The 26,265-nt window shown below is 41.8% G+C and overlaps 3 protein-coding genes across 5 annotated transcripts; 1 reads left to right on the top strand and 2 right to left on the bottom strand.

The window, feature by feature from the left end:
* The first annotated feature begins 78 nt into the window (after positions 1–78).
* Positions 79–6,767, top strand: amdhd1 (amidohydrolase domain containing 1). The gene is made up of 9 exons (XM_034526519.1): positions 79–265; positions 3,728–3,834; positions 3,929–3,993; positions 4,066–4,343; positions 4,417–4,642; positions 5,125–5,249; positions 5,406–5,499; positions 5,643–5,803; positions 6,662–6,767. The coding sequence occupies exons 1-9, from the start codon at positions 129–131 to the stop codon at positions 6,765–6,767; spliced, it is 1,299 nt and encodes a 432-aa protein (XP_034382410.1). The 5' UTR covers positions 79–128.
* A 365-nt stretch (positions 6,768–7,132) lies between these two features.
* On the bottom strand, positions 7,133–11,576 carry LOC117726273 (tetraspanin-9). Of its 3 annotated transcripts, XM_034526455.1 has the most exons (10): positions 11,371–11,576; positions 10,355–10,396; positions 9,958–10,049; positions 9,706–9,787; positions 9,414–9,605; positions 9,044–9,118; positions 8,849–8,950; positions 8,616–8,747; positions 7,834–7,917; positions 7,133–7,481 (listed from the first exon to the last, which is right to left on the bottom strand). In XM_034526455.1, exons 4-10 carry the CDS (start codon positions 9,766–9,768, stop codon positions 7,410–7,412), a joined length of 720 nt encoding a protein of 239 aa, XP_034382346.1. In that variant the 5' UTR covers positions 9,769–9,787; positions 9,958–10,049; positions 10,355–10,396; positions 11,371–11,576; the 3' UTR covers positions 7,133–7,409. The 3 variants fall into 3 exon arrangements, with proteins under 3 accessions (XP_034382346.1, XP_034382345.1, XP_034382344.1); XM_034526454.1 differs by lacking the exon at positions 9,958–10,049 and having other exon boundaries at positions 11,371–11,571; XM_034526453.1 differs by lacking the exons at positions 9,958–10,049; positions 10,355–10,396 and having other exon boundaries at positions 11,371–11,575.
* A 201-nt stretch (positions 11,577–11,777) lies between these two features.
* On the bottom strand, positions 11,778–24,444 carry LOC117726272 (UPF0577 protein KIAA1324-like). The gene is made up of 22 exons (XM_034526451.1): positions 24,186–24,444; positions 21,342–21,462; positions 21,024–21,213; positions 20,771–20,918; positions 19,837–19,926; positions 19,646–19,751; positions 19,305–19,454; positions 19,022–19,110; positions 17,971–18,151; positions 17,606–17,734; positions 16,944–17,034; positions 16,708–16,810; positions 16,393–16,530; positions 15,411–15,683; positions 15,084–15,257; positions 14,457–14,646; positions 14,270–14,366; positions 14,082–14,183; positions 13,770–13,896; positions 13,068–13,246; positions 12,469–12,631; positions 11,778–12,366 (listed from the first exon to the last, which is right to left on the bottom strand). Exons 1-22 carry the CDS (start codon positions 24,294–24,296, stop codon positions 12,295–12,297), a joined length of 3,024 nt encoding a protein of 1,007 aa, XP_034382342.1. The 5' UTR covers positions 24,297–24,444; the 3' UTR covers positions 11,778–12,294.
* Between the last annotated feature and the right edge of the window lie 1,821 nt (positions 24,445–26,265).

Genomic DNA, 26,265 nt, shown 5'->3' with positions numbered 1-26,265 from the left:
CTGTCTCTCTCTGCACTTTAAACTCTTCTCCGGGGCAAATATTTGCCTGATCCCAAACCACTTTAAAAGCCAGCCACTCTGAAGTTAGTGCTCTCTGCCTTTTTTTTCGCGGGGGGGATACAAACAAAATGTCCGGTAATTACAGACTGCTGGTGAAGAACGCCCAACAGGTCGTTCTGATCTGCAGCGACGGAGAGAAGTTCATCACCAAACACGGGATGCAAAATCTGTGTGTGATTGAAAACGGCAGCGTAGTGATCGGGAGGTGAGTTTTCTAACCCAAACAGGCATTTGAGATTACTTCATACCATGTGAGGAGCAGGACGGGACCCTCTTTGTTCAGTGTTTGAGAGGGTCGTGTGATCGGCTTTAGTACTCATCTGTGAAGCTGACTTTCTTACAGAGATACTGAATCTCAGCACAGCTCTAGTTGATCCAGTTTTTAAAACTTAAAAGAGAATGTAAAAATGTAACCTAATGCACTTTGGCGCCACCTACTGGCCGTAATTGCTTATTTCATATGAGAAAACAGACTTTTCTATAAATTCAATTCAGTTTATTTTGTATAGCCCAATATCACAAATTACAAATTTGCCTCAGAGGGCTTTACAATCTGTACACATACGACATCCCTGTCCCAGGACCTCACATCAAATCAGGAAAAACTCCCCAAAAATAACCTTTCACAGGGAAAAAAGGGAAGAAACCTTCAGGAGAGCAACAGAGGAGGATCCCTCTCCCCGGATGGACAGAAGCAATAGATGTCATGTGTACAGAATGAACAGCATTTACAAAGTTACATAAACACATTACATGAATATGACAATGTATGAATGGAACTCCAATCCATGAAACAGAAGGAGGTAGAGAGGAGGGGGCGGGGCATCAGCAGGGCCAAGGTGGGAGGCCGGCTCACCAGGCATCAGACACCTCCAGGTCCAATGGACCCTATGAGACGTGAAGTCACAACGACTCCGGGGAGGAAGCAGAGTTAATAAGGTGCAATGGAGAGATGTAAATGTATCCATAAGGAGAGAGAGAAGAGGAGAGAGGTGCTCAGTGTATCCTAAAACATCCCCCAGCAGCCTATAAGCCTATAGCAGCATATCAAGGGGCTCGACCAGGGCAAACCTGATTCAGCCCTAACTATAAGCACTATCAAACAGGAAAGTCTTAAGTCTATTCTTGAATGAGGTCACTGTGTCTGCCTCCCGGACTGAAAGTGGAAGCTGGTTCCATAAAAGAGGAGCTTGATAACTGAAGGCTCTGGCTCCCATCCTACTTTTTAGGACTCTAGGAACCACAAGTAGCCCCGCATTTAGTGAGCGCAGCTCTCTAGTGGGGCAATATGGTACTACAAGCTCCTTAAGATATGATGGTGCATCACCAATCAAGGCTTTGTAGGTGAGGAGAAGAATTTTAAATGTGATTCTTGATTTTACAGGGAGCCAGTGCAGAGCAGCTAATACAGGAGTCATGTGATCTCTTTTCTTAGTTTTTGTAAGTACACGAGCTGCAGCATTCTGGATCAACTGGAGGGATTTAAGAGACTTATTAGGGCAGCCTGATAATAAGGAGTTGCAGTAATCTAGTCTGGAAGTAACAAACGCGTGAACCAGCTTTTCTGCATCTTTTTGAGACAAGATGTGCCTGATTTTTGAAATGTTACGTAGATGAAAAAATGCAATCCTTGAGATTTGCTTAACGTGGGAGTTAAAGGACACGTGTCGGTCAAAGATAACGCCTAGATTCTTTACAGTGGTGTTGGATGCCAGGGAAATGCCATCTACAGAAACCACATCACCAGATAATTGATCTCTGAGGTGTTCAGGGCCCAGTAAAATAACTTCAGTTTTGTCTGAGTTTAACATCAGGAAGTTGCAGGTCATCCATGTTTTTATGTCTTTAAGACATTCTTGAATTTTAGCGAGCTGGTTGGTCTCCTCTGGTTTGATCGATAGATATAATTGAGTATCGTCTGCATAGCAATGAAAGTTTATGCAGTGTTTCCTGATAATATTGCCCAAAGGAAGCATATATAAGGTAAATAAAATTGGTCCAAGCACAGAACCTTGTGGAACTCCGTGATTAACGTTGGTGGTCATTGAGGCTTCATCGTTTACAAATACAAATTGAGATCGATCTGATAAATAGGATTTAAACCAACTTAGTGCGGTACCTGAAATGCCAATCGACTGATCCAGTCTCTGTAATAGGATGTCATGATCAATGGTGTCGAACGCAGCACTAAGGTCTAATAATACCAGTACGGAGATGAGTCCTTTATCTGATGCAATTAGGAGGTCATTTGTAATTTTCACCAGTGCTGTCTCTGTGCTGTGGTGTTTTCTAAATCCTGACTGAAACTCCTCAAATAAACTATTCTGATGTAGGAAGTCGCACAACTGATTTGCGATTACTTTCTCAAGGATCTTAGAGAGGAAGGGAAGGTTAGAGATTGGTCTGTAGTTAGCCAACACCTCTGGATTAAGAGTGGGCTTTTTCAGGAGAGGTTTAATTACAGCTACTTTGAAGGAATGTGTTACATGGCCTGTTAGCAAAGACACATTAACAATATCCAGCAGAGAGGTGCCAATTAAAGGCAACACGTCTTTAAGCAGCCTCGTTGGGATGGGGTCGAAGAGACAGGTAGACGGTTTAGAAGTAGAAACCGTTGAGGACAATTGGTCTAGGTTAATGGGAGAAAAGCTATCCAAATATACACCAGGGCATACAACCGTTTCCAAGGCCACTCCTCTTGATGACAGATCGGCAGTAGTTGAGGGCAAGTGATCATCAATCTTGCCTCTAATAGTTAAAATCTTTTCATTGAAGAAGTTCATGAAGTCATTACTACTGAGGTCTATAGGAATACACGGCTCCACAGAGCTGTGACTCTCTGTCAGCCTGGCTACAGTGCTAAAGAGAACCCTGGGGTTGTTCTTATTTTTCTCTATTACTGATGAGTAATAGGCTGCTCTGGCATTACGGAGAGCCTTTTTATATGTTTTAAGACTATCTCGCCAAACTAAGCGTGATTCTTCCAGATTGGTGGAACGCCATATGCTTTCAAGCTTTCGTGAAGTTTGCTTTAGGTCGCGGGTCTGAGGGTTATACCAGGGAGCAAACCTCCTTTGCCTCACTGTCTTTTTCTTCAGTGGGGCTATCAAGTCTAGTGTCATTCTCAGTGAGCCTGTAGCACTATCGACAATATGATCAATCTGGGACGGACTAAAGTTAGCACAGGAGTCCTCCGTCACATTGAGACGTGGTATTGAATCAAATGCAGAAGGAATCGCTTCTATAAATTTAGCTACAGCACTGTCAGTTAGACATCTGGTGTAGAAACTTTTGACTAACGGTGTAAACTCAAAAGTTATGAGGTAATGGTCTGACAGAAGAGGGTTCTGTGGGAAGACCTCCAAATGCTCAATGTCAATGCCATATGCAAGAACAAGGTCGAGGGTGTGGCCAAAGCAGTGAGTGGGTTTCTGTACTCTCTGACAGAAGCCAATCGAGTCCAACAATGAGATAAATGCAGTACTAAGGCAATCATTGTCAATATCCAAAAATGTATATTACTTTCACTTTAAAATGGTTTGCATGTACATGTTTAAAAAGTGTTCTCCTTACGATGCCCATTTAAAATGTTAGCATTAGTCCCAGCTGCATGTTCATGATCCTGTGCTTTTAAAGTGACATTAAAGCATCACATTTCTGCATCCAGAGACGGGCTGATTAAAGCTGTGGGGCCCGCAGAAACCATCGGAGCACAGTATTCTGGATCGTCCTTCGACAACGTGATCGATGCTGCAGGCATGTGCGTCCTGCCCGGTGAGTGTCGGCTCAGCAGAGCTTTGTGGTGTTGGACTGTGTGCACGATGACGTGATGTCGGTGATGAGTTTCTTAAGAAGCGTCTTGTTTCAGGGCTGGTTGACGCCCACACGCACCCAGTCTGGGCCGGGGACAGGGTGCATGAATTTGCAATGAAGGTAAATCATGTTTGTACCTGACTTTCACGAATAAAAATGAAAAGATGAAATGCATACATTCCTCCCCCGCAGCTGGCGGGTGCCACCTACATGGACGTGCACCGGGCCGGTGGAGGGATCCACTTCACCGTGGAGCACACTCGAGCCGCCGGGTCCTCGGCGCTGCTGGCCTCCCTCCGCGGCAGGCTGGCCCGGATGCAGCGAGCCGGCACCACCCTGGTGGAGTGTAAGAGCGGCTACGGCCTGGAGCTGCAGACCGAGATCAAGATGCTGGAGGTGATCGAGGAGGCCGGACGCGCGCTGCCCATCAACATCTCCTCGACCTACTGCGGAGCCCACGCGGTGCCCAAGTATGGACCCTGCGCGACCTTTTTAACATTTTTAACCTTTATGTAATCTCTCTAACTACTCTCCTTCATTCAGGGGGAAGACGGTTGCAGAAGCCACAGAGGACATCCTGCAGGTCCAGCTGCCGAGGCTGAAAGAGCGGATGTCTGCTGGGACGCTGAGCGTGGACAACATCGACGTGTTCTGCGAGGAAGGAGTGTTCGACCTCCGGTCTACTCGCTCCATCCTGCAGGCCGGAAAAGACATGGGCCTCAACATCAACTTCCACGGAGACGAGCTCCATCCCATGAACTCTGCTCAGGTATCACTTCCCCGGAAGCTGCGTTTACCTTTGTAATTTATTTATGGGGAACTAAGTCTAGAAAGGCCTTGATGGTGTAATGCAGCTTTACGTTGGATCAACGCCTCTCAACTTGTGCTTATTTTCATTATCTATTATTTAATAAGAGATAACATCATTATATGGGCAATGAAATGTCCATAATAAGTTCTGAGTGCCGATGTTTCCAATAGTTCTTGGTGCTTAAGGAGTGATTGTAAACAAAAAAAGGAGGGCTGCAAATAATCATTTGTCATTGTCAGTAAATCTGCTGATTTATTTATTTAATGTTTTGTAGATGAAGCGTGAAAATAAAGGGGGACACGTCAATTTTACTTGTGTAATTTCCATTGTTTTCAAATGTCAAAAAAATGATCCGTTAATTGTTTTAACTCTATACTGCAAGATGTTTGAAGTATTAGAATAATAATGTGTGTGTGTGTGTGTGTGTGTGTGTGTCTCAGTTGGGTGCAGAGCTCGGAGCCTCGGCCATCAGTCACCTGGAGGAGGTCACCGATGAGGGGATCGCTGCCATGGCAACAGCAAGGACCGCCGCCGTCCTTCTTCCGACCACAGCTTACATCCTCCGGTATATAATAATATATAAGAACTTTTGCTGTACTTAAGTACACAATCCAGGGAGCTGAACTTGCTTATACAATTGTTACTGCAGTTACTTTACAAGTCCATATTGTGTGTGTGTGTGTGTGTGTGTGTGTGTGTGTGTGTGCGTGTGTGTGTCCAGGCTGCCTCAGCCTCGGGCCAGAGACATGTTGGAAGCCGGCGTTATCGTCGCCCTCGGCAGCGACTTCAACCCCAACGCCTACTGCTGCTCCATGGTGAGTCCACGCCGGGAGCTTTGCATGCCGCTTCCATCTCGTGCCCTCCCTCCCTCCCTCGTCTCTTCCTTGTTCCCTTTCCTCCATCCTCCCTTCCTTGTTCCCTTTCCTCCATCCTCCCTTCCTTGTTCCCTTTCCTTCAGCCGATCGTCATGCACCTGGCCTGTGTGAACATGAAGATGTCCATGCCCGAGGCCTTGGCCGCGGCCACCATCAACGCCGCCTACGCCCTGCGGCGCTCCGACACGCACGGCTCCCTGGAGGTCAACAAGCACGGAGACCTGCTGGTCCTCAACGCCGCGCGGTAAATCAGGACGGGCACAGAGTCGCACGCCTTTTGGTCACGCCGTGCGTTTGGGCGTCTTATTTTTTTAGATAATAAATATATAGTTATGACTGTTGTATACGACGGCAGTTCAAATAAAAATGGGCTCTATGATTAAGTGTAAATAAATAAGAATATTAGTTTAAATCTACTGTGTAAATAAATGCGGTGTTAATTCCAGAGTATGACACAGTTTAATTATAATAATAATCAATTTATTCTCCACGTCTAAGCGTGCCTAGAGGAGGTATTGCATAAGAAGGATGCAACAGGACTCAAGCCAGAGTCGACCTCGGTACATTGCAGTCAAATTAAAATTTTTGCAAATGCTCTAAATCCTCCTTGTGACATATTAGTCAAACAGCTGTTGCTCAAACTATTGGCTCTAATTTGATGCAGTTCACTAAACATTCAATAGAGGGCTTCAAATACTCAAACTAATATATGTATATACATATATATGAATATTTAAAATCTAATATTAATTATTATTATAAATATATATATGAATATTTAAAATATATTGATTATAATATAATACATATATGAATATTTAAAATATAATATTGATTATTATATTATTATAAATATATATATATGAATATTTTAAATATTATATTGGTTATTTATTATATATATATATAATATGTATAAATAAAACACCGAAATACCATGTTAAATCAGCTGACTTGACTGTAGCACCAGGTCTAACTAAAATAAATAAAAGTTGAACTAAGTAGTGTTATTGTTAAGATGTTTTGTTGTTACAAGTGCGTATTATGACACCCTCAGTATTAAATATGTGATGAGGCCTCTCCTGCTTGTGTGTTCTTGCAGGTGGGAGCATCTGATCTACCAGCTGGGAGGACATCAGGAGCTGATTCGCTACGTCGTCATCAAAGGAAACGTCGTCGTCGACAACGACAAAACTGTGGATCTGTAACCAGAGGAGAGTCCGCGAAAGGCGCAGTCAATAATTAGCTGCAAGATTTTAAGGGAATACTTTTGCCAAAATGTCAAACGGTTCCTTTACGCTAATATTAAGCTAATTTACAACAATGTTAAAAAATGTGACTGACAACATTTAACCAATTACTAACTCCTCTATAAACCATTATTTTAGATAAATGTCCTTTTAACTGTTGATTAAAATCTACCTCTCTATTCATCTCTGTTTCTGTAATTTATGTATTTAATGCAAAAAGCATTTTAGAGCTGCTTCTATCTCTAATAATCAAAGAGTAGAGATTGAAGGAGCAACAGAAAACAAGAGCAACGCAATCAGCAAGTCAATGAAATGAAACACGATCACATTTGTGACGAGTGCTTTTATTGAATAAGTACACAATGTTTCTCCTCTTGTCACCGACACATTACAAATAACTCACATGCATTAAGAGTGATGATTTTCAAAAAGCCGACTAATAAAAAAAACTATTCAATAGATAGAAAAAACAAAGTGAGATTAAAAAGGCGGCAGCAGCACACATGATATCTGGCTTATTATTATTATTATTATTACAATAAACCACGTGATGTATTTTATGGAACCGGTATTAACAAGTTGAAATGATAGTCGACCCCGTCAGGCTTCGTACTTCTTGCCCGCGCGGTGGATCTGTTGGTAAAGCGTCATTGAGAACGCCATCCCGAGGAGCTGGAGAGTTAAAAGATAGAGCTGTTAGGATAAGTGCAGCATGAGAAATTATTACAATATTTATGGCGTTTATTTACATTTTCTTAATGCTATGACTTTTCCTGATATATTTGGTATAAAATGGCTTTTTATGCCATTTCCTATGACGAATTATGCTCTGACTTTTTATGCCATAACACGTTTTATTCTTTGGCCTTTTGTTGTAATATACTTGAAGCCGTTCAGCATATTTGATTACTTGATGGACTAATTTATTCATTATGTGAGTTGAATCCACGCATCAGCTAAATAAAAGTTAATTAACTAATAAATAAACGAGTGCTCTTTGTGTGTTTGATCTACAGCTGCTCACCTGTATGACCAACACACACATGGCGATGGTTCCCAGCAGGTGTTTGTTGTCGTCCAGCCACTCCTCGACCTTCTCATAGCAGCCCTGAGAACACAAGTACCGCGCATCACAAGGGATCCAGATGAAGTCCAAGAAACCAGGACTCTTGCTTTTGTTGTTTTAATGTAAAGTTATACAAACAACATTTTTTTAAATTCTGTTCACAAATTTCTAAAATATTCACTGATTACTAGGGATGATCCATATAAATATATATTTATTGTTTTTTTAATATGTATATGTATATATATATATATATATATATATTGTTTTTATATATATAATATAAATATTTTATATATATATATAAACATAAATATGTATATATACATATATATGAACATAAATATATATATATAAACATAAATATATATATATATATATATATATATATATATATATATATATATAACACACATATATAACTGCACTCTCTTATGAGGAGATATTGATGGTCTCGTCTAAAAGGAAGAGTTTGACATTTTGGAAAATATTGTCTTTCTAGCCACGAGATGGATAAGAAGAGAGATACCACCCTCACACGTGTACAGTAAGTATTGAGCTACAGACAGCAGCCTGAGGAGTTAGCTTAGCATAAAGGCAGCGTGGCTTCATATACAGTAAACAACAACCACCTTCTGCCATAAGTCAACCCTTTTAGAGAGTTAACATGGATATGTACCAGAGTCCCAACTTCAATACCCAATTCTTTAGACTTCGTAAGCACAGAGAAGCACACTGACCCGCGTCCAGAAGGTATTGGTGGCGTTGCGTCCGCATCCCGGGAAAACCTGCTGGCAGCAGCGGTCCGGGACCACATTGTCATGCAGGGCGGTGTACCAGTCGTTGTGGTTGGTCACGCCACAACATCGCCACTAGTGCACCGGGGGGGGGGAGGAGAAGGTAATTTGCATGAATACATTAATACTTTGCAGAGATCGAGGGGTGATTTTTCCAAACTGGATTGGTGACGTACCTCTCCCTGTATGGCGTTCCATGCGTCCCTCAGCCCGGCGTTGCTGTCTGTGTTGTACAGCACCAGTCCTTCATTCAGGTCCCGTCTGGCATTTTCGCTCACCTGGACAAAAAAAACGGGAGACGAAGAGGTGCATCATGGGACATAAGAGTCAGATCATCAATGAATGTGACTGTCCGTTTACTCGACGTTTACCTTGTCGGTGTAGACGAAGAACAGGATGAGGAGGATGAGCTCGGCCAAGAGGATGACCAGCAGAACGATGAAGAACTGGAGTAAAACCGTCACATTAAAAAGGGTTCAGCGAGAGCAGAAACATGCAGGATACAATACATGTTGCATTTATATCAATGCAAAACAAATAAATATGACGTTCCTGCTTAAAAACACTAATTTCAGCTATTAGAATTAACAAAAAAAACCTTTAAAGTTAAAAATATATATAATATTCAGACACCATAACTTCTCCCAAGTGGCTCAAACATTTAAAATTCAAATCCCAACAGCATATACACCGACAACACCACGAGGGATGCATGATGGGTATTGTAGTCTTTCCCCTCACACTCAGCAGCAGGCACTTGTTCTCCTTGATGGCGCCCAGGCATCCCAGGAAGCCCGTCACCATGATGACGGTGCCGAGGGTGATGATGAGGTTGGCGGCGGAGATCGAGGGGAAGGAGGGCGACAGGGTGGCGAAGCTGCCCTGAGACACCGACAACCACACGCCCACGCCCAACAAGCCACACCCACCCAGCTGAAAGACAAACATTCGGGAATCTCAAGAGACTTCTTCCTGTTGACGTGACGATAATGAAACTATTTAGTTGGTAACGGTTTCTGAGTGGCATAATTACCCAGAAGAGCAGGTTGAAGAGGAACAGCATGTATTTAACGCAGCAGATGCAACCACGAGCCATGATCGAGTCCAAACGGGCACTGCAATAAATTATTGTAAATTTTTTTTTTTAAAACACAAAAATGACAATATTCAATTTAAAATTAAAGACTAAGGGAATGATTAAGTCTGGGAATACATTTAAGACAAATATTAACTTTATCTTAATTGTAAAAAACGCTTTATTATTATTATCTCTCAATATTCTTACATTTTGCTTGTTCTTTTATCCAGCTTTTCTCTTTCTATCTAGATTCTTATGCACCAAAATACCAACAAGTCCCTCCTTTTCCTTGTGAAAACCTACAAAAAATGTAACATTAAATTAAATATCTTTTTTAGTTGTAATATCAGTAATGCACAGGATCTAGAAACACGATATTGTAAAACAAACACACATGAGGTCTTTATTATTAGGCTTCTATACTCTATATCAATTCTTAATGTTATTGCACAATTCCATGTTTGTTTTTTTGGCATCTTATTTCAGCTATTTGTGGTTGTTTGTGTCACCCGGATCTCAAACCAGACGTCCTGGAGGTTCACCGACCTCTATGTCACACTCATGCTGAAACCACACAAACGCATCCCGGAGGAGATGCACGTACCACTTCAACTAGCAGGAGAACGGAGAAGCTCGAGTTGGGTACCTGCAACACAGAAGTGTGCACAAACATTTGCACTATAATGTGTATTGTGTGTACACAATGCACCACAGACACACCTGTTGTTGTTTTAAGTGTTTCTTTAGGTCCACACAATCCAAAACACAGGACTGGAAACTTGACGTTACTCAGTCACAAATGTGCAAAAAGTTATTAAAATACTGTAGCTGAGGTTTCTTGATTTCGTCAATAATGGATTGAAACTAACAGTTATTTTGGATTAGTGTTTTTTAGGTAAATGTAGGTAAGACTGACCACATGAAACCTATAACTATAACACGAGTGTATGGATAAAAAAAAACAATGCTTCACACAATGTGTTAAATACTGTTTGTTATTGTTGGAAGAGACACACTTTTATATATATATATATATATATATATATATACATTTATAGAAATGAATACATATTGTAATTACTTATATATGTACTCATACAATATGTATTTATAAATATGCATGTACATAAATATATACATATATATGTAAATAAATAAAACATATATAAATAATAAAAGTATTTTACGTTCATCTTAGCTTCTTTATTACTTGTAAATAACATTACCTGTAAATAACTAATTTAACTAGACTGCTTGCTTCCTTAATGCGCCATAAAACACAACATTGTTTATTTAATTATCACGAGCAAAACATCTTCTTTCTCCTCGGTCTCGACGTGACGTCACGGGACCGAACTTCATTCCCCCCCCCCCCCCCCCCCCCCAAAAAAAAAAAAGTTTGCGATAAAAACAGTTAAAAATAAATTAAAAAAAACGAACTATATAAATCGCGTTTAACTTTTCGTTCGTGACAACCGGACACGTCAACGAGTGTTCAGAGTGACGCGACCGTTCCCCCTGAAGGCTGAGGCCGTGATTGTTTTCACGTCGAAAGGGGAGAAGAAGAAGAAGAAGAAGAAGAACAAGAAGAAAAGGGACGGTTGGTCTCGCGCTTCCTACCGTTGGCTCATGAACTCATCGCCACCGCGACGTCTCGAGGTTCAGCCGTTGGAAAAGAGGTTCGCATGCCGCCTCACAGCATCTCCCTCCGCGGTGGAAACAAAAATAGAGTCCAGGAGGTCGTTAAACGGCCGTTAAGTCGGCTCTAAAGTTTCGTCGATGGCTGGAGAACAGGAGGAGGAGGAGGAGGAGGAAGAGGAGAAGGGGGCGGAGCGCGGCGGGGGACGGACCCGGGGGTGAAGGCGTGTCTGTCGGGGGTTGGAGAGAAGGGGACCGGCTGGGCAATGACCCCTGGATGTTAAACTAAAAGTATACCGAAAAGCTGATTGTTTTCTCCGTTAATCGATTGAACCGTTGGTTTGTAAAAAAAAAAAAATATTTAGAAAATTGTTAAGAGATGTTTGTTTTGTTAAAAACCTCAAATTTATTAAAGATAAATTAAAATTGGGAAAATAAAAAAGTTAATCAAAAATAATTGCCAATATATTTCTGATGAATAATTCAAAATCTACTTGTGTCCGATATACTGTATATAGTATACACCTGTCACACATACACTGTACACATCATCCACACACAAAGTCAAATAGGACTTTAATAAAGGTTCATCGTTATAACATTAACATAAATACGTAACCCTTGAACAGAAAATATCCAAATAAAAATACAAAACATACAAAAAAACCCATTAAAAGCATGTTTTTTCTCTTTCAGTGGCCTTCCTTGAGCTTCCCATGGCGTTAAGACCAGGAGTGTGTGTGTGTTTCCCTGTTTATTCGAGGAGGAAAAAGACATTGTCTAGTTTTTTCCCAGCATTAAAATGTTTTCCAGTGTAAACGGAGGTCTGTATTGGTGCCACCCCACAATAAAGAGCCACGGGGGGAGGGGTCGGGAGGGGAGGATACATAAGGAGGAGGGCAGTGTTCATCCCAGGACCCATCGATCACACTCAGAGGAGTTCAGCTGCACGGACTCGCAGCGGTCTCCCCCATCGCGCTGAAAGACACAGAAAGATGTTACGTTAAATCTATCAACGGCCATACTCGATGGATCGCCGTGGTGACCTTTGGCGACCTCGTGCCTGGTCAAGAGTCTCACCTTGTTAGCGATGGCCCGGAGTTTCCCCAGCAGCGAGGGCTTCTTGGTGTAGACCACGTCGTCGTCGGGTTCCTCCCCTTCAGCCAGAGCGCAGCTGTCTGCAGCCGGCAGCTCACACTCCTTGTTGGCAGACATCACCAGCCGGGAGTACTTGTACTCCAGCCTGAACGCAGACCACAGGGACGACGTGTTATTAGGGCGGAGGCAACATCCAGTGTGTGGGCGCTTCGAGGTACGATAGACCAACACGTCTTTAAACTGGAAACACTCACATTTATGACAATAGTTTAATGCTAAAATCAAAATGCTTCTAAAAAAGAGCACTCAAACGATCCCTTTTATTCTTCAGACCTCTACAACACATTCAAATGACACAATCCTCTTTCGATGACATTGGTTTGGTTGTGAAACAATATCGATAAAAGGGTCACAAAAAGCTACATTTTAAGCGTTCACATCCAAAAAAACCTGCCGTCACCCATTTAGATTATATGAATCGTGTATTCTGACATGGAGATGGCTCCGCCTTTAAACAACAATTCAAAGTAATCCTAATGAGCATGTTGGCTCGTGGCTGAGATTGCCGGGTTGCCTCTAACCTCTTGTTTTTCTTCCAGAAATAGCAGGTGAGGGAGACGAGGAGCACGGCGACGAAGGCTCCGCCGCCGACCCCGACCTTCAGCCACAGGGCGATGGCCTCGCACGGGGAGGAGCTCCGGGGAGGCAGCGACGCTCCGTTGGTGCACAGCTTGGGCTCGTTCCACATGTACAGAGTCTCCTGGAGAAAGTGGAGGAAACAAATATTGATAACTAAAATGAGCAGGAGTGTGAGTTTAGTTTGTTTTGCATGAGAAGGACGATCTGATATCAATTTAAATTTTAGTCTAATTTTAAATGCAGAGAAGATTCTTTATTTTACCACCACATTTCAGAGCGGATGTTATTTGCTAATTTAGTCTCATTTATCTTAGTTTTGATAAATGGGATTTGTTTATATGGGTTATTTCAATCAAACATGTTTATTTTGTGCCATTAAATTAAACCTTTAGAGTGTTCATGTTGTGTTTTCATCTGAGGGAATTATAATAATAGTCTAAAGTGAATAATGCAATTAATAAAGTAAAACTGAATCATTTACATGTTGACACAGAAAAAACTAATTAGGGGTTTGAGGAAATAAATATGAATACTGAACCGATTATCAGATATATTTCGGCCGTTGCTTGAATAATTAGTCAATAATTTCTACGCTGGTTATTCATGCGGATACAGATACAGACAGACTGCAGCAGGCGAGTCACCTGGACGCCTCTCTTGCACGCCCCCTCTATCCGGTGGTAGTCGTCCCGGGCGCAGCGCGGACAGGCGCTGGCGCTCTCCCACAGGAAGTGAAACGTGCATCCATCGCACGTTCCCGCGGGACAGGAGCTGCACAAACAGAAGCAATTTTATCACATGATTTAACTTCTTATGTTCATTTTTGTGTCATTTCAAGTCATTTAGCATTTCCAAAGCCTGCAGTGCAACATATTTGTACTTCATGTATATTAAATACAGTTGGTTGTGTCATGTTCACGCTCATATTTCCATCCACAGAGTACATTATGACCCACCTGGGCACCGACAGCTCTCCTCGTTCGGACTTCTCGGGGTTGCAGCGAACGGTAATGACCGAACTGCGACCCCGGTCACACGAAGCCGTCGCCTGCGCTGACCTGAAAAGAAAATAAGGGGAACAAACAGTTAAAAAAAACCAGAGGCACACTCCCTCACGCTGCTGCCTCTGTGTCTCATAGCGCACCTGTAGAAGAAGTTGATGTCCGGAACATCCTTGGATTTTCCTGGGAAAAGATCCGGTTTGGCGTCCACCCAATCCAGGACCGAGTCCACGGTTGCTCCTGGAAAGAAAACACGGACGGCGATATGAAAAGGCGACGTCACAAAAAAGGTAAATGATCACAGAGCCCGTCTGTAACAAAGCGTCGCACCCATGAAGGAGTCCGCCAGGCTGATGGACTGGGAGGAAATGGCCATCCTGAAACCCCGCCCATCCGCTGGGATGATGGTTGATTGACAGGTGAAGCTGTCCACCGAGTTGACCAGCTGAGCCGAGTCGCTCTGCTCGTCCTTGCTGGACACGTCGGTGACGTTGTCCGTGCAGACGGCGGCTCTCTTCCCCTGGAGCAGATAGCGGGGGGGGGGGGGCAATCTGTCAGTTGCTACGGTTACGGTTTGCAACAAAAATACAAAAAAGTGTCTTTTTATCGCACCAATTGTGATTAAATCTTCAAAACAAGATAAGGAAAATGTCAATTTGTATTACAGCCGGAATAATTAACGAATTCTGGTTGGAAAACATCCACAATACACAATATTTGAAGCGAGTAAAGAGAAGTAATGCTGACACAAAAAAACTATAAATCCAAATATTAGAGGCATTATAATACAACTAAAATACACAATTAATCCAACATTAAAAACCACCAATTGTAGGCATTTCAGCCAACAATGGTTAATAACAGAATAAGTCTCCTATTAAGTCACCAACTCTACACAAAAACAAAAATAAGAAAGGTACACATTTAATATTTGATAAAGAACGAGGGGGCACCGACCTCGTGGCCACACAGGCTGATGTTGAACAGGTGAAGGTACTTTGTGCCTTTGGAGGTGAAGCTCGGCCCGATGGTCAGCGAGGCCACGTCGCTCATGGGGCTGAGGTCAAAGGTCAGCGTGCGGTTGTTCTCCGTGTGGGAGAAGGAGCAGTCGCTGTAGCAGCGAGAGTGTTCCTGAAAGTGAAAGTTCATTTGCAGCGGCTTTATTTTTGTAATATTTTAAAATATTGATTATTTTGTTTAATGAAAAATAAAAAGGTTTTAGCAGAAAAAAAATCGACCAATATTTTCAGAGTAAGGTATCAAAACTAGGATTGTTTTTAATACCTTGTTGCTGATGCTTCCAGGCCCACAGGCGGCGCACGCATCCTGGCCGTAGGTGTGGCGCCCCGCCAGGTGTGTGTTGGGCGGACACTCCCGGCACCGGTTGGTTTCCGTGTCGATGTAAAAACCGGCGGGGCACGGCACGCAGGAGGAGCCGGCTCGCTGGGAGTTCTGTGGCACCAGAGCGCAGGCCCGACACGCCGACGCCACCCCGTCCAGGACGTTGGTCACGCTGATGGAGTACAGCTTCACCAGGTCACTGACGTAGCGACGCACCTACAAACATGCAGACGCAGGACGGGGACAGACACGTGTGGTTGAAGTACATTTATGTTCTTGATATCGAATGAAAGCGAGTGTAACGTCGCATTTTGTCACTTCCTCATAGTCGTACCGCCAGTGAATTATGTTTGAAAGCTCAAACAACACAAAGCATAGAGAAAACTATTTAGTAATTCAAAATATCAAAAACTATTTTAATAATGAAAATGATGTGGTTATTGGAGTCTGCAGCCACGTTAGCGGCCCGGTAACGTGTACTGCTAACGTGAACATACTAAAATTGTGCGTTATTGTTGAATTTGAGTTTAAAAGCCCATTTTAAAACAGGTATTACAAACTAGGCTATAAATACTATAAATCTAACACAGAATAAATAAAATGTTTTAAAAAGATATGCTAACATGCAGGTAACGTTCTATTTTCACCATATTAAAAAGTATGACCTTATGATGGGGATAGATTCAAAGTTTAAGGATTAGGAGAGTGATAATAATTCTTAGAAGGGCACTACATTTCATTCTAACGGGAATATCATGAGGAGTCATCCTCTGGGGATCATGAATGTGAAGATATTTCAGTCTGGGTCAAAATATTGTTGTTTTTTGGGGAGCCAAAAAACACGACTCCCTCTCTCGATCAATAAATACAGAGGAATGAAATCCACAGGCATGCCGTTAAAGTGGAAGAAGGTACTTCAGCTTACGTCCAGAGCATGGTTCGTCCTCTGGAAGGCCCACGTGAACGTGACGGAGGCGTTCCTGGTCATGCTGTGCGAGTACGACTGTTTCACCTTACTGCCTTCCCACGACTCCACCACCGTGGTGCTCTTCCGGTTCACATCCTGCAGGGGGCGACGTCACAGTGAAAACAGTTTAGCCGGTGGGAAAATATCAAATGCAAGATGTGCAGAACACTGGAGAAATAAACTGGTGATACAAGTCCCCTAATTAGTCCTGCACACAACCACACAATACACACAATCAAAAGCACACACACACACACACACACACACACACACCATCATGAAGTAGAGCTCACAGTCTCCGGAGCAGATGGTCTCGAACACGAAGGAGATCCAGCCGAACTCACCGCCCGTCATGCCGGAGAGTGATGCTGGGACCCTGTAGCCAGGAACACGAAGCAAAAAGTGGAGATTCAGGTGAGACGGACACAGAAATGTGGATTTTAGACGGTTATTACTTCCAAAAAAAGATCTACATCGGGCTCAAAAACCTCCAGATTCTCCGTACTCACTTGAAGCCGGGCACATGCAGGCTGAGGATGAGGTAGTCGTTGTCTGAACTGCCGGCTCCGCTGCGAACGTGGTCTCCTGCGACCGCCCACCCTGGTGGACAGCAGAGCGCGTTACAGCTCGCTGATTCTGGATCTGTGCACGTGCACGATGCCGTTTTCATTGCATTCGCCAATAATTGTGCCCCGGGTGGAGACTTGAGGTGGAGAAAACCATCTCACCGCAAAGTGCATTTAAGTAGCTCTTGATCTCATCACATGATCTTCTTCAGGAGGTTTTAGGTCCTGAATAAATTGCTGGTGAAGATCATGTGACTCGATTGAAAGCTCGAGATCGAGAATGAAATTTGGGTAGTTGGTTGTTGGTAGTTAGTAATTAGTAATACTTGGTAGGTAATCAATTACTTTGTTATATAGTAGGTCATGAGTATTACGTTACTTTCATAGTTATGTAAATGTAAGTAGTTAATAGATAGTTGTATGGTAATCGTTAGGTAGTATGTAGGTATAGTTAGTTATAGTTAGTAGATAATAGGTGGTTAGTAGGTAGTTAGTAGCATTAGTTAGTAGCTTTCATATTAAGTGGTTGGTGGGTTGATAGTTGTAGATTTTATTAATTTAGTTAGTGAGTTAGTAGTTAGTCCGCTGAGTGTTACAGTGCTCACCATTCATGTCGTCACACTTGGAGTTGCCCACGTTGAAACAGGAAGTCTTCATGTTGGAGGGCAGCACGTTCCACCATTTATACTCGTAACCCAACACTGGCTCTGTACCTGCAGGGCACTCAATGCACACTGACACACACACACTCACACTCACACACACACACACACACACACACACACACACACACACACACAAGCTTTATTTAGACAGCTTACGTTTGCACAGGAACCATCTTTTCAGGAGTTGATAACACAGCTGGGTCGACCTCTGTTTTGGATGTTTAGTTAACTTTCCTTAGATAAATACTGATTAAAAAGCTGCGGTTGCCCCGGTAACAGGACATGCCAGGTGTGAGCAGGTGTACCGTAGGTGCCATCGGAGTAGGTTCCAGGTGGGCAGGGCAGACAGTCGTTGCTGTTGCTGTTGTAGTAGCCGGGGTTGCATGGAGGGCAGGGCTCGCTCTGCACCGTCGTGGGCAGCTCCACGGCCCCCGTGATGTTCTCCACACAGATCTTTGGCTCCACCCAACGATACAACACCTGCGTCTGTAACCGGCGGATTTACGTTGCTCAAATACATTTTTATGTCGTACAGATGGCGGTGTCGCAGACTGAGGTGCATTAAAAACAACAGTAGAGGGATTCTCTTTTGATCTAGAACAGTCATCAGTCTGACTCGGCGCTTTTCAGAGACGTGAATCACAACAGGCCACAAGGTCGTGGACGAGCGCCAGCGCGGTTGACTTTGGATCAGGTGACGTGAGAAACGTCAACTAAGCTATTCATCATTTCCTTTACTCATCACATTGTGAGACTTGAAAAAAATGAAATGCGATGCAGTAAAAACAGTCAGCGTTGTGCTCCTGTATGAATGAGGAGGCGTTATGGTAAATGAATTAGACCAAAGATTTAATAACATAATTGTTTTAACATGCACTTTGTTGTAAATATTATGTCTCATACTAATGCACCTTGTTTATTGTTATGCACCATTCACCTCGCCAAATGTGTGACGTACTTGGCAACAACATTTTATGTTGATCATAGTGCGTAAGTCGTGTAAAAATAAGATTTAAAGTGTTTTTAGTGTGATTTCTTTAGTGGATAAATACAGTTTTCAGCTCTGATTGTGTTTTGAATGTTAAACCAATCATGGGTTTTTGTAGTTGTCTTATATGTATGTTGTCTATATATTAAAAAATGTTGTAGTTTCCATTGCAATATTTTGCTTTGTTTGGGTTAATCAAGAAATTAAAAGTAAAAACAACCAAATTGTCAATTTATCTTTGACAATTTCTCCAGATAGTAAAACTCTCTGGGGTTTGTTTGTAAGTATGTGCGTCTCAACGTGAAAGCTGTGTGTGTGTGTGTGCGTGTGCGTGCGTGTGTGCGTGTGTGTGTGTGCATGCTGCTGACCTTCCCTTCGCTGTCGCAGGCCGTGTGGATCTGGAAATAATCCTTCTCTGAGCACGGCGGCCTCACTTTACACTCTGCCCATCCCTCATCTGAAGAAGACGAGGAGACGATGATGATGATCCAGTTCACAGTGATGCAGAAACAACAACCAGTGAGCTGATTATATTAGCCTTTTATATACAACTTTAACACAAATCAGTTTGAGTGCAAACCTTTTCCTTTTATAACTAAGAACTATTATAGTTCACCCAGTAAAGTAGCCAAGTAGTGGCGTTACACGTACGTGAGTAGTGGTGTTCGGGGCAGCTGATACAGGACGACGCCCCTTTTGTGGAGAAAGTGTTGCTGAGACACGGCTGACAGGACGAGGAGCCGGGGGCCGAGCTGAACCAGCCGGGCCGACACAGGAAACACTCCGATGTGTAGGCGACACCTATACCAAGGAGTAGCAGCACACACACACACACACACACACACACACACACTTAAATAGAGCAATTTATATCTGACAAGGGTTCTTTCAATTGATTATTATTATTACACATCTGTCATAAATGTAAAATAAAAATGTAAAATAGCTAAGTTCACGAAGGCTTAATTGTGTGTTTTGGAGTTTTGCTCTACCCTCTATTTGGATGTTCTTGAGCAGCACGGGTTTGACCATCTTCCCTCCCACCAGGATGCCGGTGGTTCTCCAGTAGAGGATGTTCGTACCGGACTTCAGATTCACCTAAAAACAAAGACAACATGCACAGGGTGAAGCACACAAACCCCATAATGTTTTTCCCTACTAACACGAGCAGTCAGATACTCACTTTGTGTGTGTCCCATTCTCCATTGTTAGTGATTTTAATCCACTTCTGGTCATCGGTCTGAGCCATTTCCTGACACTGCTCGTTCTGGACCTGAACACATGTTGACAAGTTTGAGCCAAAACAGCTGCTTTTCTCACTCTTTTCACAATAAACCTGCACTCATTAATTAAACAGGGATATAAATGGATTTGTTGGATGATATTTGAGATAATAGTGTCTTTAACTTTTCATACTTCCGTCATTTTTGAAGCATTAAAACTTAAAGACGCTATCAGTTTAAAATGTCCCTGTCTAAGGATAGTGTGACATTTTGGGACACATTGGTTTTCTTGAGGGGGGTTACAGTAGATGATAAGATTGATACCGCTCTTATATTTGTCTCTTTAATATGAAGCTACAGCTAGCAGACCATTAGCTTAGCTTAGCACAAAGACTGGCAACTAGTGGGAGCAGCTAGCAGGCTAGCTTGTTGCCACCGTGACCAGTTTTTGTAAAAATTACAGAAACAAGATTTAACGTATTAATTATTGAGCTTAAGAAGGTGATTATAGTTTGATTGTGTTAGATTTGGACAGAGACACGCTAACTTTTTCTTTATGCTAAGCTAAGCTAGCCATTTGCTGATTGTAGCTTCATATTTAGCTTTCAGGCATGAAGAGGTGTTGAGCTTAATTTCCTTTACCTATTTCTTTAACTTATTATTTCTCTTAAGATAGAAACACTTAGTATAGTATTTACACAATCAATGCACCCTAAAACTCTTTATAAATTAATTCACTTGACCTGTGCAGTTTATTAAAGCAGATTTAGGCAAATCCAGGATACTTTCTGTGGCATAATAATAATAAAACACCATTTAGGAAGCCGACATTAGCTTTGATATAAATAAATACCAGAGCATATTATATTGTCTGAAGCATTTAAAGGCGCTTACATAGAACTCAAAGAAGATGTTGTTGTCGGGGTACTGGTAGGTGAAGGAGATGGAGCCCTTTTTCTCCAGGTGGACGGCGTAAACCAAAGACACTGTACACTCGTCGCGGTTCGACTCCAGATACACGCCCTGTGGCGTCCACGATGAGCTGCATCACGGAGAAGGAGAATAAAACACTCAGCAAAACAGATAAAAACAAACAACGGCTGAGCACTCGACTGGGAACGGACGTGCATGTGGGCGTACGCGTCACCTGTTGCACGCCTGAACGTCCTCTCCCCTTGGCCCGGGGTCCAAGAAGCTGGCCAGGCTGGTGAAGCCTGCAGGGATGGCGTCCCATTGGTCAAAACGGAGGCCGCTGCCCAGCGAGTAGGAGCCGGCCGCGCATGGCGTGCACTGCTGCGTGCTCATCTCTAAAAACATCCCGGCCGGACAGGAGAAAGCTGGGAGGCGGTGAGAGGAAAGAGGGTCATATTGGCATGCGAAAAACACACACACACACACACACACACACACACACACACACACACACACACACACACACACACACACACACACACACAGTACTTACAGCAGTCTGTTCCTCTGGTTGGAGATGGAAGGTCTGAGCAGGAGCTCGGACTAAGAGGGATGGCGACCCTCCATCGTGACCCTGTGCTGTCACACTCTGTGTACTGGTAGTAGTAGTCGGTCTGCAGAACACACACACACACACACACACACACACAAAGGATCAGTGCACCATCCACTCGATCACTTTGATCCAAACTGAAATATCTCAGCAGCAATTTAATGGATTAGCATGACATTTTGCACAGACATTCATTGTCCCCGTGATGCTTTGAATTGGATGGATTGCGACTACATTTGGTGCGCACATTAATGTCGTGTGCTTCTTTTTTATAAACTATATTTAGATCTTTCCATTCGGAGGAACATCTCCCATTCCTATATAGCCATCCCTTTCCGAGGTCAATAAACACAAATACAATAAAAAAGTAGCAAACAAAAGACTAAATCTAAATAAACTGAGTTAGACTGAGTTTATATCCTATAAAAGGGGAAAAGAATCATACTTTTTATTTTTTGCATGCACGAAGCTGGTTTCACATGTGGACAAAAGCTGGTTTCAAGGGTAAAAGTGGTGGCTGACCCCGATCACCACGGCAACCAACCCACTTGAACACTAATGGTCCGGCAGCCGTCCACACAGTCGCTTCTTCCCAAGGACTGCCGGTTGTGACATTTATGATCTAATTCAAAATTAATTTAGGAGGAACATTTTGTCCAAAGCAACTTAACTGCTTTCAATCGCCATAGAAACGAGAGCTAAAGATGACATATAAGAGTGGGTTTTTATTATCCTTCAATCTAGTAAACGTATTTACATTACAGGTTATAAACCCGCTTATATTAATATTTGTTCTCAAAATGCCTTTGAACAATTTTATTTTACATTCTGTGTCATGTTATCGAGGCTCATTAAATGTTCTTTTTTTAAGCACTTTCTTTTAGAAAAGAATTTAGAATAAAATATTTAATACAACATTTTGGTCAAAACAATCTTAATCTAGACCAAAACATTATATTAAATAAATAAAACCAGCAGTAAAAATAAAAAGAAACTGTGCTGGAGATATTTTGTCGGGATTTTTGGAAAAAGCCAACAGCTGGTTAGCTTAGCTTAGCGCAAAGAGGCTAACAGCTTTTGAAATTATTATTGCTATTGGATATTATATGTACAGCCATATAGACGTGGCCCTTAGGTAGATGCCTCAGGTGTGGACCCCCCCCCCCCACACACACACACACACACACACACACACACACAACGTGAGAGGATGAGAGCTTCTTTAACGTGTATAGCAGGACAATCTGCTGCCCAGTAAACAAACAAGAGGGCCGCTGCAGGTGCTAATGGGTCCAACGTTGGGGGGGGGGCACTAATAAAAAGCACATGGGCTGATATGTTTCGCTGGTCTCCCGGGTGACTCATGCTGGTTGTCATGGAGACTGATGGGAAGAAAGCAGGAGCGGGGAGAGGGGATACAATTCAACGCCGTGAAGAGCTCCTCTCCGAGTCGGGAGATTAGAGGACCGGAGGTTTTGGGGGATTTGTGCGGACGACAGAAAAGATGGACGCTAATCTTTTTGATCTGCTGATATTTTGTATTGAATGTTGGATGACAAAAAAAACAAACACATCCAGATAATCTATAAAACAAAGAAATACCTGTAAATTAGACCATCAATGTACAAATTCACTGGAAGATAGAAATATTTGACCGAATTCAACTGAACATAGTGTAAATATGACAGAACTGTTTACTGTTCGTACTGTGCGTGTAGCATACTATTGTTTTGTTTATTTTTTAAGCCACTGGTGTATTGTTCATTCTGTAGAATTTAATATATCTTTATATATCCGTCTGCACTTTTGAAATCTGTATTGTTTGGGGAACTTAGTTATGCACTAAGCTTAATAATACACAATTGGATTAACCAATCATTTAATAAAAAACTTGCTTAGTGGCGATTTCACCTGTTTTCCAGCAGAAAAAATGTAAAAACTTCATGTTATGGTGCACCAGCTTTATGCTAAGATAAGCTAAGCTAACAAGCTACTGGCTTAGCTTATTATTGAATGGAACAATGGTAAAGATGTCCTCATCTAACATTCGGCACAGAAGAATTTGAAGATTTAAATGAATTTTTACATAAATGGTGTTAAGATGTGGATGTTTATTTAAAGAATGTGAATAATTTACTTTTTTTTTTTTTTACATAAATTGTGTTACGATGTGGATATTTATTTAAATAATGTGAATAATTTAATCATTTTGTAAATACATTGTGTCAACATGTGGATGTTTATTTAAAGAATGTGAATATTTTAATTATTTTTTTGACATTAATAGTGTTAAGATGTGGATGTTTATTTTTATTTTTTTTAAATGCGACATCCTCATTTTGCCTCTGGGCTCCATGAAAAAGATGGATAACAAAAAGCAGCTTTGCTCCGGTTCTCTTTCCCCATCAGCGGGTGATCCCGGTCCGGGCTGGCCGGCAGGAGAGACGCAAAGCCCGCAGAACCAGCGTCATCTCGTCACGGAGCGTTTTTATCAACACGAAGCCGATCAGATGCACGCGGGGGACCGTGTGCTCTTGCATCAAAATTACGGTTGAATCAACAAATAAAAGATGGAAAACGACTTGTAGTGGGCTAATTGTAATTGTGCATTAGAGGGTTGGATTTAATGTGGTTGTCAAACTCATGCATGCATGGCCATTTTCTTGCATTAAAATATGGGAGCAACAATAGTATTTAATAGATGAGAATAATTATTTAAAAAGTAGCATAATATAAGATATAATAGAGATATAATAGAGACGATATAACGGTCAAAGCACTCACCTCATGGCACGGCCGCAGGTCGGCGGACACACATGACGTGAGAGCGGTGATGATGAGCGCCAGGCACCGGGGGGACCGGGGGGACCGGGAGGCCCGCGCCTGCTCCGGCATCCTCAGCTCGGATCACAAACAGCCGGCCGTCCGCTGACTGGAGCCAGAAACATGAAACAGGCCGAGCGGGGAGCGTGTGTGTGTCGGTGTCATCGATGCGTCTCTCTCGCTCACCCTCCACCCACGACACCATGAAGACAGACAGTGTGAACAACCAAACAAATACTACTTCCTGTCCTGACTTTCAAATTAAAACTCATGTGTCTTCGGTCCTTAGAATAAAGATTTGAAGAACGAAAATATGTGGTACGGTATACAGGCTAATGTAATACTCTTATTATTTGTGTTATTATTCTTATGACCTATTATTTTAAGTCTTAATCAAGAGAGTTGACTTTTGATAAGTTCTATAATTGTAATTGTTATTAGTTTATTATATTTGTAAGAGACCGTCTACACAGCATTAAACATGAACGTTACCATTTGATGTGTTGTACCAACATCATCTTAAATCTCATTTTCATTTGTGTCTGCACATGTCTACAGGCTAAGAATTGTTAACGTATTTATACACACACACAGCATTTTTACACCCTGACGTTACTAAAGTGAAACAAATAAAACTATATGCTGTTATTCATAAAAGTGAGTTCACAGCTACTTTATTTATTTATTTCAGATCTAAAACATTAACACGAGTGAAGCTGTGATTAGAATCTTAGAGCATCCTATTAAAAAAAAAAAATATCAAGTTGTATGCTTTTATTTTGAAGGCTCTGCTGTCGGCGTCAGCCTGGTGAATTATTGGTGTCTTCACTTCTCTCTCAGATAAAACCCTCAGACAGTGACGCCAGCGTGTGACAAAGCACGTTATCTTGATTGACAGCTGGAAGTAGACGACCTGCCTGCTGGCTGCTGATCTTATTATAACTCTGCACCGACAAATGACTACGAGCTGGAGATTAACACTAAGATTGGGCAAACAATGCAGTGTTATTGTTTATGATGATTTGTGCATCACAATAAGTATGAATCCACTTTCCACTGGTAAAAACAATATTATCTCCTACAAAGGCTCTAAACTCACTTTATTTTACAGTGAGAATTAAATTAATCTAACTGGTGGAGATTTCTTTTATCTTTATTTAATTATTACATTTTTCAAAATAAAATATTTACAAGAGGAATGTTTTTTGGTTCTCAAACTGAGAGTTTTACTGACTGGCTCAGTCCCATTTTAGGAACATGAGGTTTTCTAATGAACATGTCAGACAAGAAGAGGTCAATATATTTGCATGCCACCTTTCAAACACTCGGTTATTTGTTTAAGACATGAACCAATATTCAAAAACAAGACCCTAAAAAAACTAATTAAAATAATACACACATGCAACGTTTATGACGTCCACGGTGCAGTCAAATCTCCTCATCTGCAATAAGACTGAATAAACACTCCTCGGCTCGGCATCAATGTGATAAAAAACAAATGTGTGTTGAACAAAAACAGGGCTGTGAACACAACTACCTGAACATTTATTCTCACACTCTGCACTGTGAGTGTGGTGACATTTAGTACGTAAACTATTCTAGTAAACCGTCTAATTCTAATTTAACATACAGAATACACTCTCACTGGTGTAAAACCAGTGTACTGAAATCCATATTTTAAAACAAGTGTGTTCCTATGGAAAAAGGATGAGAGTTGAGTCCACGATTAAAGCTAATTGTACATTTCTGCTGGGAAACTTACTTTAATTTAGGTGTGTACTTTTGTATAATAATAAATAAATATAAACAACAGGTGTCAAAAATATTTAAGGAAATGATGAGTGAATGTATTCAATATTTTATTATATAAGGTATTAAACACTACACAATAACCAAATGTGCATGTCACAATTAAAATGTTATTGTAGCCTTGTTGATTAAGTTACCTTCTATTTTTATTATTCCTAGTTTTATTTTAATTCTTTAAATTTAAATATTTGTTCCCTTTACACGATGATGTCCCACGCTGCAATGAATCTGT

The sequence above is a fragment of the Cyclopterus lumpus genome, chromosome 23 (assembly GCF_009769545.1).
Source record: "Cyclopterus lumpus isolate fCycLum1 chromosome 23, fCycLum1.pri, whole genome shotgun sequence".
Classification (NCBI taxonomy): Eukaryota; Metazoa; Chordata; class Actinopteri; order Perciformes; family Cyclopteridae; genus Cyclopterus; species Cyclopterus lumpus.
Note: the sequence above shows the minus strand (reverse complement) of the source record. Positions and strands in the feature narration are given on the sequence as shown.

Bases quoted from the DNA above. Each gene is read 5' to 3' on its own strand.
- LOC117726273 (XM_034526453.1), bottom strand. The intron at 9,606-9,705 runs GTAATTATGCCA...TTTGTCTTTCAG, and splicing joins TCTTCAACCTGCTCTTCTGG to CTGGGTGGGTGTGGCTTGTT. The intron at 8,951-9,043 runs GTAAACGTCGAG...TTTTTTGTCCAG, and splicing joins TCTTCGTCTACACCGACAAG to GTGAGCGAAAATGCCAGACG.
- amdhd1 (XM_034526519.1), top strand. From the start codon at position 129: ATGTCCGGTAATTACAGACTGCTGGTGAAGAACGCCCAACAGGTCGTT. The intron at 5,500-5,642 runs GTGAGTCCACGC...CCTTTCCTTCAG, and splicing joins ACGCCTACTGCTGCTCCATG to CCGATCGTCATGCACCTGGC. The intron at 5,804-6,661 runs GTAAATCAGGAC...GTGTTCTTGCAG, and splicing joins CTGGTCCTCAACGCCGCGCG to GTGGGAGCATCTGATCTACC.
- LOC117726272 (XM_034526451.1), bottom strand. From the start codon at position 24,296: ATGCCGGAGCAGGCGCGGGCCTCCCGGTCCCCCCGGTCCCCCCGGTGC. The intron at 19,752-19,836 runs GTGAGTATCTGA...CTTTGTTTTTAG, and splicing joins GAGAATGGGACACACACAAA to GTGAATCTGAAGTCCGGTAC. The intron at 14,647-15,083 runs GTCGGTGCCCCC...TATCTGCTCCAG, and splicing joins TCAGCCTGTGTGGCCACGAG to GGGAAGAGAGCCGCCGTCTG.